Source organism: Lepisosteus oculatus, chromosome 5 (genome assembly GCF_040954835.1).
Source record: "Lepisosteus oculatus isolate fLepOcu1 chromosome 5, fLepOcu1.hap2, whole genome shotgun sequence".
Taxonomy (NCBI): domain Eukaryota; kingdom Metazoa; phylum Chordata; class Actinopteri; order Semionotiformes; family Lepisosteidae; genus Lepisosteus; species Lepisosteus oculatus.
In genome coordinates, this window is record NC_090700.1 from 21925514 (window position 1) to 21941506 (window position 15993).

General features: G+C 35.8%; 1 protein-coding gene across 8 annotated transcripts in view; it reads right to left on the reverse strand.

The window, feature by feature from the left end:
- robo1 (roundabout, axon guidance receptor, homolog 1 (Drosophila)) overlaps nucleotides 1-15993 on the reverse strand; it is a 502926-nt gene that overhangs the window by 58882 nt on the left and 428051 nt on the right. For all 8 annotated transcript variants that reach the window (XM_069190216.1, XM_069190212.1, XM_069190214.1 and 5 more), the window contains 2 exons: nucleotides 15382-15520; nucleotides 10348-10475 (listed from right to left, as the gene is read on the reverse strand). In XM_069190216.1, coding sequence (XP_069046317.1) covers nucleotides 10348-10475; nucleotides 15382-15520 — 267 coding nt within the window. The remainder of the gene's footprint in view (nucleotides 1-10347; nucleotides 10476-15381; nucleotides 15521-15993) is intronic.

The following is a 15993-nucleotide window of genomic DNA, read 5'->3' on the forward strand; positions in this document are numbered from 1 at the left end:
TTTTTTAAAAATGATAATTGTCGTTTACGAAGGTACTGTACATACCTAAGCTGTCATCTAATTAGGGATTCAGTTTTTGAAAACAAAAACAATCATAGTACATCCTTAGATCAATGATGGGACATTCAAAGAAAAAAATGAAATGAAACTTCTCAGGTTTACCTTGTCCCTCAGATTCACATTTACCCATAAATATGTTGTCCTTTCTGCCACTGTTGCTCGTGACAATTGAAACATGAATGCTGATTGGTAGGTGGAGAGGAAAAGTGATGAAAGGATGATGTCTGACAACTTCCTGTTGCTGTCAGTGCAGTGAAGAGGTGACGAATGAAATTTCAACTTACCAGACACAACTAAAAGAAAACAAACACAAACAATGCATAAATAAAAGTAATTCAACTTAGAAGAAAGAAGCATAGTAGAATGCATGAGAAAATCACAAAACACAGATGGTAATTTGTCTTTAATGAGGAACTTCAAGAATGTTACTGACTTTACTGTCAATGTTAATGCAAATATTTTAATGGAAATTCTTCTTAAGAAATATATTGTTTATCTCATGTAAATAGCTGTATTACAGGCTTTTCTTATCTTAGCAATGAAAATATCCCAGTGTAAATTCACAATGCAGAATTTACATTGGGATCTAATAGGATGGCATTAGCTATGACAAAATTATACAAATAGGAAAAACATAATTAGGTTCTTACATTAATTGAACAGATATCCTGAAATCCAGAATACAGTGTTTAGGAAAAAGAAACTCTAAGACTACTTGCATTTGAATTCAGTAGGTCAGAGTGAACAGTGTTCATGGTATTTCAAAATTGTTAATTCTGAAAACAGACAATCTGTGATATATTGAGCACTGTTGGGTTTACTACCATATAGTTCAGTTGGATAGCTGCATCAGCATGCGTAAGCTGCAAAGGAACAAGTAATAGGTTTATTCCATGAACAAACCTACTACTTGTTTGTTTGCTAACTACCATATAGGTTATATTAAGGCAATGTCTGAAGCCAGGACTTCAGAGTCCAGAGTCTGAAAGCTACAAGGTATTACATTTTATCAAATGTTTCTGAAAACTGCTGATCACTTAGCTGGCTGTATTGCAACAGATCAGCAATGCAGCTAATTGGTTCCCATCTCTTATCATTTATAGAAACATAATATATAAATATATAAATAAGGTAACATATTTAAAATCCTGAATGCAAATTAATACTTAATTAATAGTGTTCTGCAAAAACATACAATAGGCAAGATATATATATATAGTTTATATGCCAATAGGCAATAAAACAATTATTTTATACACAAAATAGGACGTTTACACTGCTAGGTACAGAACAACCTACTAAGAATAAAACTACAGTATTTCTCTAAACTGACAAATTATTTTTTTTCTAACAGGCATTGATGACTTTTAGAACTTGACTTTAGCTGGTCTATTTCTATGTTATAGCCTCCTCCATCTCAGAACTTTTACTATAATTTGTATTGTAAGAAAAAAGATTCTCTATATTCATGTGTCAGTATAATTACTGTATGTATACAATTCTAATGCATGTGTCTCTTCTGCAGCATTGAGAGCTCCCAAGGACAGAGATCAGTCTAGGCAGTTAAGCAGGGTTATCTCTGACAGTATCGGTCATGCCAGCCAGAATTCTGTGCACTGTTATGAAACAGTACTTAAAACTGGTTCTACATCATGATCAAACTAACATTAAACTTTTTTCATTGAACACATAGAAAACAATGAACATACATTAATGTCCTCTTTCACTGAGAATATGCAATTATATAACTCACACAAATGTTATAGTCAAGCAGAATCAACAAATTAACAAAACTGAATTACACATTCATATCCGCAGAGTAACTAGTCAAATCAAATGAAAAAATTGAAAACAAATGATAAGTTGATCATCAGGAAGTATGAATGAATGAAAAACATGACCTCTGGAACAATGTGCTATGGAGTCAAAAAGTGGACTTGTCTGGCCATAAAAACGTCTGAAAACGTCTGAAAAACCAAACACTGCCTTTGACCAGAAGAATCTCATACCAACCATCAAGCACAGTGGTGGGGAGGGGTGAAAGTTTGGGCCTGCTTTGCTGCCTCAGGATCTGGATGCCTTGCTGTCATTGAGTCATTGAGTCTACCATGAATTCCACACATACCGGAGTATTTGTGAGGAAAATGTAAGACCTGTAAGATTTGCTACCAGGTGAAGTGAGACTGATCAACTAAAAGGAAACGTTTTATTCAAGTAACTGCAACCAAAGGAGGTGACACAAGTTACTGAATAAACTTGTATGAAAGGTGTAGCTTCTTACATAATTTATTTATCATCCGAAATTCCAAATTGTAGGGGTATAAAAAGGAAAAAAATCAATGATTTGGAAATGTGTTGCTCCTCCTCATTAATTAACATACTGTATGCACTGAACCTCAAAAGGAATAACTGTAGTGGAGATCCCACTATCCCTATTTCAGCATAGTTATAAAAAAGAAAAGCAAAAAAACAAAGCACTTGTTGTAACTCTGTTTACATAAATAAAAAATATAATGTAATCTAGCAAGTTGGTAATATCTGATTCTGTTGTCAATTGAATTTATTTAAACCTACGACAGTGTGGTATTTAATATTAATTTTACATATACACAAATACTCGATTGGGGTGTTTTAACTCCTTTCTGAAGTGTTTTTTTTTAAGTGGAATAAAGAACTGTAAAAAAGAAATAGAATGAAAGTCAGTGGCAAGTCCTCACAAAGCTAGGAATACAAACTGGTATGTGTCAACAAGGCAGGCTTTGAAAGTTTTTACGTAATCTGAAATTTGGAAATGCTTGCCAGGGACACATGCAGATTTATTAATTAGGGTTTCAATGCTTTCTTACACATAATAGCTTATATCAGCCATGTGGTAAAATGCGCAGCATGTCTATTGTGTGATTAATAAAGCCCTCCTGTGGGAGTATTCTGTGCAGAATGTCTTGCTGTATCTCGTCTTCATTGCCTGCTACACACTGGGCCTTTACATTCACATACACACCCAATGCTGTAATTTATTAATGTTCTAAAGATTAATTATAGGGGAAAATTATAGGGGAAAACACAAATGTTATTTCCATTAACAACCTAACTTCCTAGTAATGAGGGAACTGCACTGTGTATCGGGTGGCTAAAGTCTTAAAATCTCTCATTTCACTGTAAACTTTGGAGCAGTTTTTCAAATGTCAAATTTCAAGCCTTTAACAAAACCCACTGTATTCAAATTTGTATCACTGCTATTCAGTGCCCACATTCATCAACCAGTACTGGTTACAAAAAACAGGGCTTCTCACTTTCAACAAAAGTGTCTTAAAACTAGTGTGTGCAGTCAGGGAACTCCAAAAGCATAAAAATGTTTTATGCTTTAAACCTGCAACACAATGTACCTGCTATTTCCCTGGTTTCCTTGAACAGGATTTCTGTTCAAGACCAGGACCTGGAAATTGAAATCACATTTTGAACAGAACTTGGAGAGTTTTTGTGAACAATTTTAAGAAAAAGAAAAAAGAATTATATGAATATGTTAGCATCAGACATCAAAGCCTCAATGTCAAAATGTAGTTTGCAGAACAGTTACAGGGAAATGCTAAGCATTTTTCGGTTATTTTTTGGCAGGACACATACATTTCATTCCAGACTCTTTACATGCATAATTAGTACACAGTATGTGTCTTGGGATTAAAGTCAACATCTATTTTCTTCCTCAAACAATAATCTCCTATAATCAAATTGGAGGGTGTAGGAAGCTTTTTTGGGATTATGTTTTCATGGTTTTTAAAATAATTGACCAGATTTGATTCTTGACATTGGTCAGTATTTTTTGTGTCGAAAGAAAACTTTATCAAGCACAGACTAAAGTGATCCTTATTTATAGACTCAGAAGCATGTTTTCTAACTTAATACTGAAACTAATGATCACCGCATTTGATTTGCTTCAGATTCAATTGCATTATATAATAATGCATTCTACAATAATACATAATATTGTAGAATAAAGCATGTTTTTTCCTCGAAACAGCTTTCTATGCCTTCTCATATAAATTCGTAATTTATACTGTGGATTATTAATGAGCAAAGAGCACTTTCTGCATGTGACATTTGCCAGTCGATTTTTACACTGAAGAACTGCACATCTAAAAGCTAAACTGCACCACTGCTCCAGGGTCATTAGATTTTACAATGTAGTGACTCTTTACCTTTAAAACCTAACAGTGGAAAAGAATTGTGGTTCATGGCACCAAGAGATGTTTGTACAGCGTTACTATCCCCCTGTGAGGTGCAAAGTAGCATAGCTCTGGTTGGCCACTGCAGGGCTGTATTAATTAGCATCCACTCAGGCCTGGCTTCCTGTACCCTTAGTCAAGGGCTATTGAACACATCTGAGCCCTGAACAAGGGCTCTACCCTATCCATGTTTACTGTGTCTTGGTTCAACTGCAACCACCAGCATTAAAACCTGCTCTGTTTACTTTAATAAGCTAAGAAAATCAGTAAAATAACTCTTTGTAAACCAACAGCTTACTCAAACAAAATGCATGTTCTCCTACATAAAATACTTCAATATGAAGATGGAAATTTGAAAAAAGCAAGGGAACGTTTCCATAAAACAAAACATTCAAAATTTTTATTTCTGTGATGACCACAAGTCTTGAATTAAAGCTTAGGATCTTAATTCAAAATGGACCAAAACAAAGTTTTGGAACTGTCTTTGTTTTCCACTGATTGAGCAAGTATATGACGAAGCTATGAGCGATTATCTAAAACTATCGATTTCTGACAGGTTTCCTGCTTTGTAGCATTTCTGTTTCAAAAGACACTTGTTTTTCTGAAGCAACAAGCAAAACTATGTCAATTGCTACTATGACCATAAGAGAACACAGAGATTTCCACAGACTGAATAATTTAAAAAATATTACTCACAAGTGAACATGAAATTAATGCCTTCTTTTTATATATGCCACTATCACAGGGTCTAAGTCAATTCCTTTGCCTGGCAAAACAAGGATTTTATTTTGGAAAATCTGTATAAAGACAATTTAATATAACTACTATGCTATTTTTAAAGAACAGAATTGGACCCACACTGTAATGGAAATCTGTAAATATGTTCTCAGAGAGAATGCAATACCTCTAGACTTGATTAAGACATCATCTGTCTGTTGGTCAGGCACTTGCTTCTGGTGCGAACCCAGGACAGGATTTTATGCCTTAAGTTATTAATTCAAGTCTATTCATGGCTGAAATTAACAGCAAAGCTCTCCCACCTCTAGCTTTGTTTTCCTGGACAAAGAAAAATGCAGTTACTTTGAAAATATCAAAACTATCATGAAGTTGCCTGCATGTCAAGGACATGAAAATCACAGAGTATGGAACTTATTGTCTCGTTAGGATTCTTGGTCGTACTGAGCATTTGTCTGGGTGGACTCTAAGTAGGCAGTTGAAAGCTCAACAAGATTTACCATAAAAAGGTGGAAAAGGTGAGTGCAATAGTTTTCTGTGTGATTATTTATCTTCTGATAGTCTATACATTTCAGGAGGCATTCGAAACTAACATTCCAATCTCATACTGAACATGGTGCTTCTGCCATAAGTCACCTAGTGGATCTACAGTATTTATGTACCACTGTGTTTTTTCACTGTGGTGCTAATCACTTGTTCAAAAATAATACTGGGTTTGTCACCTCAGATTAGATAAGATCACTTTATTAGCCATATACAATTTCTTGCATTAGGAATTTGTCTTTTTGCATACCCCAGCTTGCTCTCCATAATACACACAGACAGGGAGAGAGAAGCTTGGGGTCAGAGCGCAGGGTCAGCTATTTATACAGCACCGCAGGAGCAGTTGGGTTTAAGGGCCTTGCTCAAGGGCCCAACAGAATAGGATTCCTCTGCCAGCCGTGGGATTTGAACCAGCAACCTTCCAGTCACAGCTGCATATCCTTAGCCACCACTCTGCCCCTGCAAGACCCCCTGACAGATTTTCTGACGCAGAGTTAACGGAGTAGCTGGTAAAAACCACAATAAACATCTTTACTTTTTTTGCTTTTTTTCTGAATTAATTCAAATTGCTCATTTACTGAGATCCTGAAGCTTAATCCAATGTAATAAATTGGACGTGTGTCAACAGAGTATCGAGGAATACTAATTATTGCTGTAGCCTAAAATGTGGTTTGATCAGGAAGTTCTGTGGTAAAGGCACACTCAGATCCTTAAAAAAATACTGTAAAAGTATAAAATGCCCCAATCTCTGGAACAGATTAATTAGGGTGATGGAAAATGTCACTTATGATAAGAAGGATTTTAATAGCTTGAATCTAAGTAAATGGGGCATGTTCATGCTAATACTACTATGGGTATTTCCAAATTCCTAAGGACATACCCTTAAAGGTCACCTGAATGCTAGGTCTTTGTTTCCAGTGTATTTCTGACACAGTTGATCACTTTAAGAAGGCAGGGTAATCCAAGGTGAAATATTCAGCTGCAAAATAGGCGTGAAATCCTTTGAGACTTATGAAGTAGAGTTTTAGTGCTCCCTCCCTTTCTCATACATTCTGTAGGGCTTATCAGAGCAATCTGAAGCTGGAAGTATCACTCCAGTCTGGATATACATTTGTCAGACAATCATTTTGTTATGTCTCATTTCCTCTGGGGGCAATCTATGGAGACAAAAAAGCAGCTCCAGCAAAGAGAAAGATTAACATTTCTGAGTTCTCCAAACAGAGAAGGGACCTGGTATAACCAGTCAGAAGACACAGTGTACAGAGATATGGTATCTCCAAGCCCATCTCTCATCTTCCTTCCTCTATTCAGAGTGGCAAATATCCATTTAAATTCCACAATTAAAGGTCATTATTTGAAACATGTAATTTCCTACTGTGGTACTAGAGTTGCATTGCTTTAATTATAGTATGTGCCGCTGTAGCCATGTTGCCCCTCATCATAAAGTATGGAGGCTGAGAACAGAAAAAACTTGGGGTTTTGAAGAGATTTTCAGTATGCAAAAGCATACAATTTCTTGACAACACTATTTTTTCATATTAACTATAGTGGGTGAATGAAGAAGGATATAAAAGTGTTTAAAGTTAAATTGGGTGTTTAACACCGTGATACAAAAATTGTGCTAAACATACCGATATAAAAAGGAAGACATAAAAGCATTTTTGAGTTAAGAAGACTTCAGCTGCATAAAAGCCATCTACATGGACACATGTCCAAAAATGATAAAGTGATCTTTGAAAGCTTGAGAAACGTAATTGTTTACAAAACGCATATGAATAACACATATGCTGGTAATTGTAGGCAGGCCTAGACGTGATGTTCTCCCATCAAAGTACTAGGGATATCACTGATAATGTCTGAGAAGTAAAGCATTTTTATTTTTAGGGGAAAAAAATGGCCACCTTAGGCTGCCCTATCCTTTAGGTTACAACAGCCTTTCAACTTATTTATTGAAACATTGAAATAATAGTGAACTGCTGGGTTGCACTGCAATGTGAGGTTACTTATTCTGAATGCGATTTTCCATCACAAAGAGCTACACTAGCTCTCGGGAGCACTAATGCACAAGAAAACTCTTGTACAGGTTTGATGCAGTTATATACTTCAACTACATTTTCTGTATAAACTGTTAGCCCTGCTCTATAAAATGTACTTTTCTTCAGAATAATGAATTGCACCTACTGCACCACTACACTCAAATCAAAGCTCAAGGAATACAGTACTGTATATTGCTATATTGAAGGAAGAATTCTATATTCAGTTTAAATGGTTGGATGACTGGCCACATTCAGAATTCAGGCCCACCAAGATGAACTTAATAGTCCTTTAAAACCTGACATGCCATTCTGAAAAAAACAATTGCTCAGTTTTGGGATATTTCAGGCTGCATAGCCAGTGAATGGTTAAATGTGTGCGCACAAGGTAGAGGAAGGAAAATACTTTCCTACCAGACAATTTTGGTTATCATGGTAATATCTAATTTGACTTCTGTATTTCTTTTGAAAAACACCACTCTTGGCTCTCAATAAAAAAATATTCTATACATTCTTGTGTGCTGTAATTATCATACTTGCTAGTGGGTATGGTAGTACTGCTATAGTATTTTCAAGATAAAGGTGAGCCAATCTTGAGGGAAGTGCAATCGTAATATGGTATTCTCAAACCATGCTGTGAAACTACAGGACCTGCACAGTACAAAACAATGTTTTACAATTTCATGAAAGCACAAATAATGACACATAGATGCGGAGAGTGGAGGAGATATATACATTATATGGAGTGAATGAGTAATGGATGGCAAAAGCTTAAAGATTTTCTGCATAAAGCACAGAACTGATTTTCCCACAAATAAGTAAATCAAAGTTAGGCTGGCTGTGGGTAAAAAGGTAAAAAAAAATCAGTTAAAAAGAGAAAGGAAGGCTGTTTTAATCTATACTCTAATGTACTTGGAAAATGTGTAAATCTCACAGATAATATCAATCTAGGAGGAGTATACTATTTGTCATTTATAGTGTTGCTTTCAGATAGCAAAAACAAACTATAAATGCAAATTGATAAGCACTGAGCTTATAAGGGTTACTTGTAAGAACCTTATAAGAAAGTTTAAGTTTATTATTTTGAAATGAAAAATCATTTTTGTTTACCAGCAAATGAGGGGAAGCAACAAAAAATATATGTTGTTCTGGATTTAGATAACAGCACCTTGGTAACATACAGTATCTGGGCTCAAAGGATGTCCTATACAACTGGATGAAATCTAATTAGCTATTAAATATTAAATGAGTTAAATGGACCAAATGGTCTCATCTGTAATAGTTCTGATGCTCTTACCAATCGTTCTCAGGATTCAATAATTGGGCTGTGCTTTTGCATGTCAGCTAGTACCAATATGTAATGTGAAAAGCCCTGTTGCTTCATTACTCCTCTGAAAGACTGAAATTGCTGTTAACTCATCTGGATCCCCCAGTGCTCAATATTCACATAGTTCTGCTTTATTAGAAAGTGAATAAGACCTGGATTCCTACCTCACAGTCATTGCAGCAATTACTCTACTAACAAAAAGGTTCTAGTGTCTAACAAATGTCTCTGGAGAATTGTGCAAACCTACATAGAAAACGTGTTTGGCTGAATGATTTTTTGTCAAATGGTCTCAATCTGTGACACTATCTAGACCTGAATTCTCAGGGTTTTTTTTTCTTTGGAGCTGGAAGTACTGTACAGCACAGAAAATTGATGCAGTAGAAGCGCAGCCATGCTAGAGAACTGCATTACAACCCTTCCCAAGCCATCTCCTCTCAATGAATGTGCCAGCTGTGGCGTAGCACATGGACATCAGTGTTTCTGATTTGTACGTATATCTCGTTTCAAGGTTTACGCAAACAAGCACTTACAGAAAGACATGCTGTTTGCTATATAAATATACTATTTATAATAACAATAAGTTGTATGTAAAATGTGTATTTATAGGTGGATGCAGATTGGACAGATTTTTGTGTACTTATTGTCACTCCCCACAGATTTATATGAATATACAACTTTTCAGTATTGAGGACAAACCTTAGGTAAGGTTGAGCAAACTCTCAATTAATTTGCTTTATTGGCGTAACTCACCTGGCTAAGAACATGACTACCTAACAGTGAAAATGAGACTTTTATGAGAGAGGAGCCAGGGAGCCGCTAAGCGCAAAGATGGAGCAGATGCCAAAAAAGAACATACAGTACAACTGGGAAAAATGAAATTGTGATATTTATACATAGGTAGGTGGATGTGGAAGAGACTAGGATTTGAACCTTCATTTAAAAGTCCATTAATTTAGGTATTTAATAGCTACAGCTAATAAAGTTAAATTTATTTGTCACTGCAGTATACTGAACAGCATGTGAGAAAAAAAAATCCATTCAAGATGATTCTGGGAATTTACCCAGTTATGTTCTCCAGTAATTAATTCCTGCAACAGTCATTAGCAAAAGGTGTGATATAAGGGGCCTGGAATGATTTCTTAGTTTGTACAATCTGTTCCCTAATAACAAAAAGGACATATTTTTAAAGTGCTGTCCAGTAGTGTGGATTAAGGAACTTGTTTTCTACTAAATCTTCTCACTACCATAACCCTTCTTTTTGAAAATCTCCCTGACATGTAGTGTTCTGAAATCAAACCAGATCCACCTCAATAATCTTTAGACATCCACTGGTGTGTATCACAAGGACCGAATCTCGCTGGCCGTGTGCCTAAGTCTCACATGAAAGCCCAAAGAGTCAGCACGTTAAATAGAAGGGTGCTTGTACCGTGGACAGTTAAGGTGGCTGAGGCTTCTGCCTTTCCCACCATGTTTTCTGCCACACAGGTGTAGGAGCCCACATCCACTGCCATCACCCGTCGTATCTTCAGAGTGTGATCATCACGAATCTCATACCTGCATCAAGCCAAAAAAAGGACATGACAGAGAAACAAATATTAAATATTAAAGGAGATTCAATTGATAACTCAGTACAGCTCTAAGCTTGGAGCCTCTCTGGAAGCTCAATTACCTTTGCTTGTGTTCATCATTGTCTTTAGCAGCCAGTTTGCTGTAGCAGTTTGCTGCTGTGGAATTTTGGATCACTAATTACAGCCATGATTCAGAGACTTTGGAATTGCTGTTAAGAGAACTCTGGGCTAAGTGGTAGATCTAAGCAGGTAATCATAATGTTATCGGAATCACAGAAATGTGGCGAACTGAAAATGACTGACAGATACACACTGTTCTGAAGTGACTGGAAAAATATAAGAAAGTGATGTACAGCTCTGTATCTCAAACATAGTGACCAGGCTCAGCAACTTAAGCTAGAGTCTTTGAGCATACAAGGGATAGACTTGTTAAAGTACATTTATAAGGTTTAGTGTTAGAAGTATCCTATAGAGAATCAAAAATATATCTTGGGTATAATTCAACACCTGTAAAATGCAATTCATAATTTAGGTCCAAAAGAATTGGTCATTTTTATGGGAGTTTTTGTTTAACCCTTTTTAAGAGGTATTAGTGTGTGTGCCCTGCCCCAAATCAGGACAATTATTAATGTTTTAGCCTTAAAAAGGAATAATAAGGAACCAGTTGCTTTTTCTTAAAAAAGATTTAACATGCTTGTCATAATACTTTGCAGCTGTGTCAATATTTTTTAAATGGAAGAATTTATCTAAGGAGTTTCTGATTGTATCCATTTCTAATATTAAGTACATGACATTTAAATACATTTAAAGTTTCAACACTCTTTTGAGCTATGTATTTAATAAGGTTAGAATGAGTAGATTCCTGCATTAAAAAAACGGTGTTGTGCTTGTATCTTTTTTTTGCAATGTTAATGTAACCCAGTCATAATTCTTTCCCATAGCATGCAGAAGCTTCTAGTTTACTTCACCTGCCAGAGTGCGCAGGCTAACATCAATTGTGGAAGGCTAGGTATTGTAACTGGCTATGATCATTCACAGACAGAGCGGTAGCTTCAGAACTTCAATTCCCATTGTATGGGAATTTTTATTTCCTGATCGCAATACTGCATAAGACTCTATGCTGCCTGGTCATGTCGACCCCCTGCAGGGTCCTGCCAGTACTGGCAGCTTCACCGTTGGTGGTCTGTTGTATATGCACATAAATAATTTAAAGGTTTATTTTAAAAAAATATGTATAGGATGGCACAGAACAATATTATTGCAGCGGGCAACAAAGAACTAGTGTGAGGATGCTAATCTGGGCATCCGTGGAAAAGTACCAGGAAAGTGGATTATATGTTTTGTTAGAGGCACCTGGTACTCATGTGACCTACAGTTAGTACAGTAAATAAAAATAATAATAATAATAATAATAATAATAATAGTACAGTCACTTTTGAAAGTTTGTGAACCCATTGAATAATTTGAGATTATTTTTGTTTGTTTTTTAAATCACAAAATACATATTTAATCAGAATGTGTCACTTCCTAATTGAAGTAAAGTACAATTATTTACCAATTTGAGTGTTTGGAAAGACAATGTCCATGCAGCAAAATAATACACACAGTACACACAGTACACACAAATTGTGTAGGTGCAAAACTAAGTGAATGACTTACATCAAGGTAAAGTAAGATCAGCTGTGTCAATGACAGATTGTTAACCAATTAACCAAGATAACCAACGAAATTGGAGGAGCAAACATAAATAATAGCAAGAAAGCAGGTCAGTTACTCTTCCTATGAGTCTAGCGTCACGCCTCGAACTATGGAAACATCAGCAGAACTGAGGAAAAAAGTAGTGGATGTTCATCAATCTGGGCAAAGTTATAAAGCCATTTCAAAAAGATTCGGACTCCATAAATCCAATGTTAGGCAAATAGTATACAAGTTGAGGGCATTTAAAATAATGGCAACCCTGCCAAGAAGTGGACATCCTCCTAAAATTTCACCCAGGACCACAAGGAGAATAATAAAAGAGGTAAAAGGTCATTCTAAAATAACATCCAGAGATCTACAAGCCTCCCAAGCTGCCACTGAAGTAGTAGTGCATAGATCAACAATAAGAAGAACCGTGAACAGAGATGCCATCTAAGGAAGGGTCACCAGGAGAAGTCTCTTCTGTCAAAAAAGAACAAAGTTTGCCAGAGACCACCTGGACAAGCTTGCTGGAAGTCTGTTCTCTGGACAGATGAGTCCATAACTGAACTATTTGGGCACAACAAGAGGACCCACATTTGGCGAAGAACCAACACAGCCTACAATCAACAAAACCTTATTCCTACTGTTAAGCATGGTGGTGGGAGTGTCCTTGTATGGGGCTGTTTTTCTTACTCTGGCCCTGGGCAACTTGACATCATTGAGGAAGGGAATCATGAATTCTGAGAAATATCAAGGAATTCTTGAGAAGAATGTCAGGCCATCAGTTCAAAAACTCAAGCTGAGCACAAAGTGGATGTTTCAACTAGACAATGATCCTAAACATTCAAGTAAGTCCACTACGTAATGGCATAGGAAGATGAGGTTCCATGTCCTGGAATAGCCAAGCCAAAGCCCTGACCTGAATCCTATTGAAATACTGTGGCAGGACCTGCACAGTGCTGTTCATGCAAGATATCCTTCAAACCTCACAGAGCTGGCGGAGGTTTGTAAAGAGGAGTGGGAAAAAATCCCTCCAGCAAGATGTCAGAGACTGATAATTGGTATTAGGAGGTGACTGTGTAAAGTTAGTGCTGCTAAAGGAGGTGCCACAAGTTATTGTTCATTTACCTTTGCACACAAGAATATCTGGCGATTTGTTAAATATTACAGTCTAATAATCTACGAGTTCAAATCCCTTTTCATGCGTGGGAGGTCTTTATTTAGGATATTCATTCTATATATTCATTAAGAGTTGAGGTTCATATAATATCTAAAACAATGACCACCTTGAAGGGTTCACAAACTTTCAAACATGTCTGTATATAATGATTTTATGTAACTCCTTTAAAAGTTGCATAGCTACATCTAAAAGCACTTTACAGTAGGTAAAAAATATTTTTAGATGTTGAAATGTCTCACTTTTCACACAGACATGCTTTCCAAACACCAGGTACTACCCAGGCCTTACTATATGTTCTGACTACTAGCTCAGACATAAAAAGACAAATATCCACAATGCTTTTGGATTTTGTGAATAGTATTATTACATTTTTCATTTCTAAAACAGTTTTTTTTTATTTTATTCTCTGAAAAACAGAACAGGAAGTTTATTTCTCATTAAGCACAGAGGTAGTTTTTAATTTGGCATGTGAGTCAAATATACATGGACTACATGTGCCACACATATTAAATAATTCCATGAAGCAATATCCACAGATATTTATTCTGTACTTTACATAAGCCCCACTATTCTTGCAGACTGCTTTCATCTAGATGCAATTATTTACGCCAATGTTTTGCAAGCAGTCATTAAAATGATCAAATGTTATATATAAATGTCCCAAGTTATGCATACCTCAACAACATAATGGGAAATTGCAAATTAACAATTTATATATATATATCGATCTTAATATAATGGATGTATTATTGTTTCAGCTACAGTGCAATTACAGTATGCAGCAAAGTCATTCAAATCAGTACTCAAAACTTCTACTTTATTCTGGCTCCTTTTTTGTTATTTATATGTTTATTTGCTTTCAAATACATTATGTTTTTAAATAAACTATGTATAATATATTTTTATCACTAAAATCTAAAATAATTACCAATTATTATTAGTCATATCTAATTACTATTTATAAACCATTACTAATAATTCTATATACTGTATGCATTTAGGAAAATAATTATGTCATTGTTATAATGTTTTTGACATATCTCAATTATGTGGTAATAACATAATGTCTCAACAATGTAATCATTGTATTTAATCAAACTGTTTGTTGTATGTTTGTTACTTGTGTTAGAGTGGGATTAGAAGAGGACAACACTAATGAGTTAATCAACATTTAATAATGTACCAATTTGTCAGACAACCACATGCATTCTGGAGACTTTAGATATTCACCCCACAACTTGGCAGTTTTTCAAAGTATTGCAGTTTTGCATCATAACGTTTTCATTTTTTGTAATAATCTGATCAGCTTCAGTCTGTAACACCGTGGTACCTTCCACTGTACACTATTGACACTTTGCACATTCTACATGGCTGCAACTATAATGTGGCCTTCCCTACAATAGCATACAAAAAAACTGTGTGGCAGACTACTTGTGGAGCAGTGTAAATTGATACAAAATGGAGGAAATATGCAAGCACACCACCACCACTCTTTGGGCAACAGCCCGAGCTCAAACTGGTGATGTCTGTACTACTGGGTAAAGAGCCACTCTCTTTTCTTCATATTGTAAAGCATTTGGGATGGCTTATAAAAAGATCAATTTCATTTGTCCATTGTATTATTCCGAAAAAATGAAGACATAAGAGACTTCATAATTAACGAGAACAGAGCTTAAGATAAAAACACAAATACAAAAGCGCTAGTAAACTAGACAAATCGTTTCAGAAAATCTGAATCATAATGACTCCCTGTGAAAGATATGTATTCTTTCTATACTGTATCTAAGAACCAATACACATGCATCATTAATTTTTACCTTGAAGAAATGCAACGTTTGTAGTTTTGAACAAATGATCCATCAATCACATAAACAATCAAACTGAAGGAAAACACTGCAAATTAATCTAGTGTTCTTCTCCTATTGTTAAATAGCATTTATAAAGCATGTATAGTAATCGTTTTCAACGTGCTTTGTGCCTAATTTGCAGTCGTGTTTATGAATGAATCAAAAACATTGAGATGACAACATACCTCCCTTTCGGCAAGTCTCCATCCTCCTTTTTCCAACGGACAGTGGGTACAGGGTCTCCTCTGGCTTCACATCGGAACTCCACACTCTCATCCACCAGGACCACCTGACTACTGGGTCTCTTGGCAAAGTTAGGTCGCTCTGCACAGGGAGACAATGACTATTCCATCTACCCCAACTTACCAACAGTCTCCTGCCCACATTGCTTTGGATGTCCTATTTAAAAATTATGTGTTTAAAATCTTACATTTGGAGAACATCCAAGCAGTATTTGCTGTAGGACATTCAGTTCTAACCAAAAACCTCATCTGAAATACCAATGTTCCTATCCAGAGGATAATTTTTTTTTTCCAAAAGCCACTAATGCCTGGATTGTATGTTTTCCCAGGGCAACTCCAAGTTGGCAATATTTGCCCTTATGTGCATTCTAAAGAAATTGTTTAAGGTGAATATTTCAGTTTTTAAATCCATACATTATGTGATTCCCAGAAGACATTTGTGGTTCTGTTTCATCCATTGTGAGGTAGTCACACATACAGCAACTAGTTTTTAAACAGGCATAAAGGACAGCTTCACCTTGTCCTTCTCCAAACAGTACTGTATCTAATAAAGTG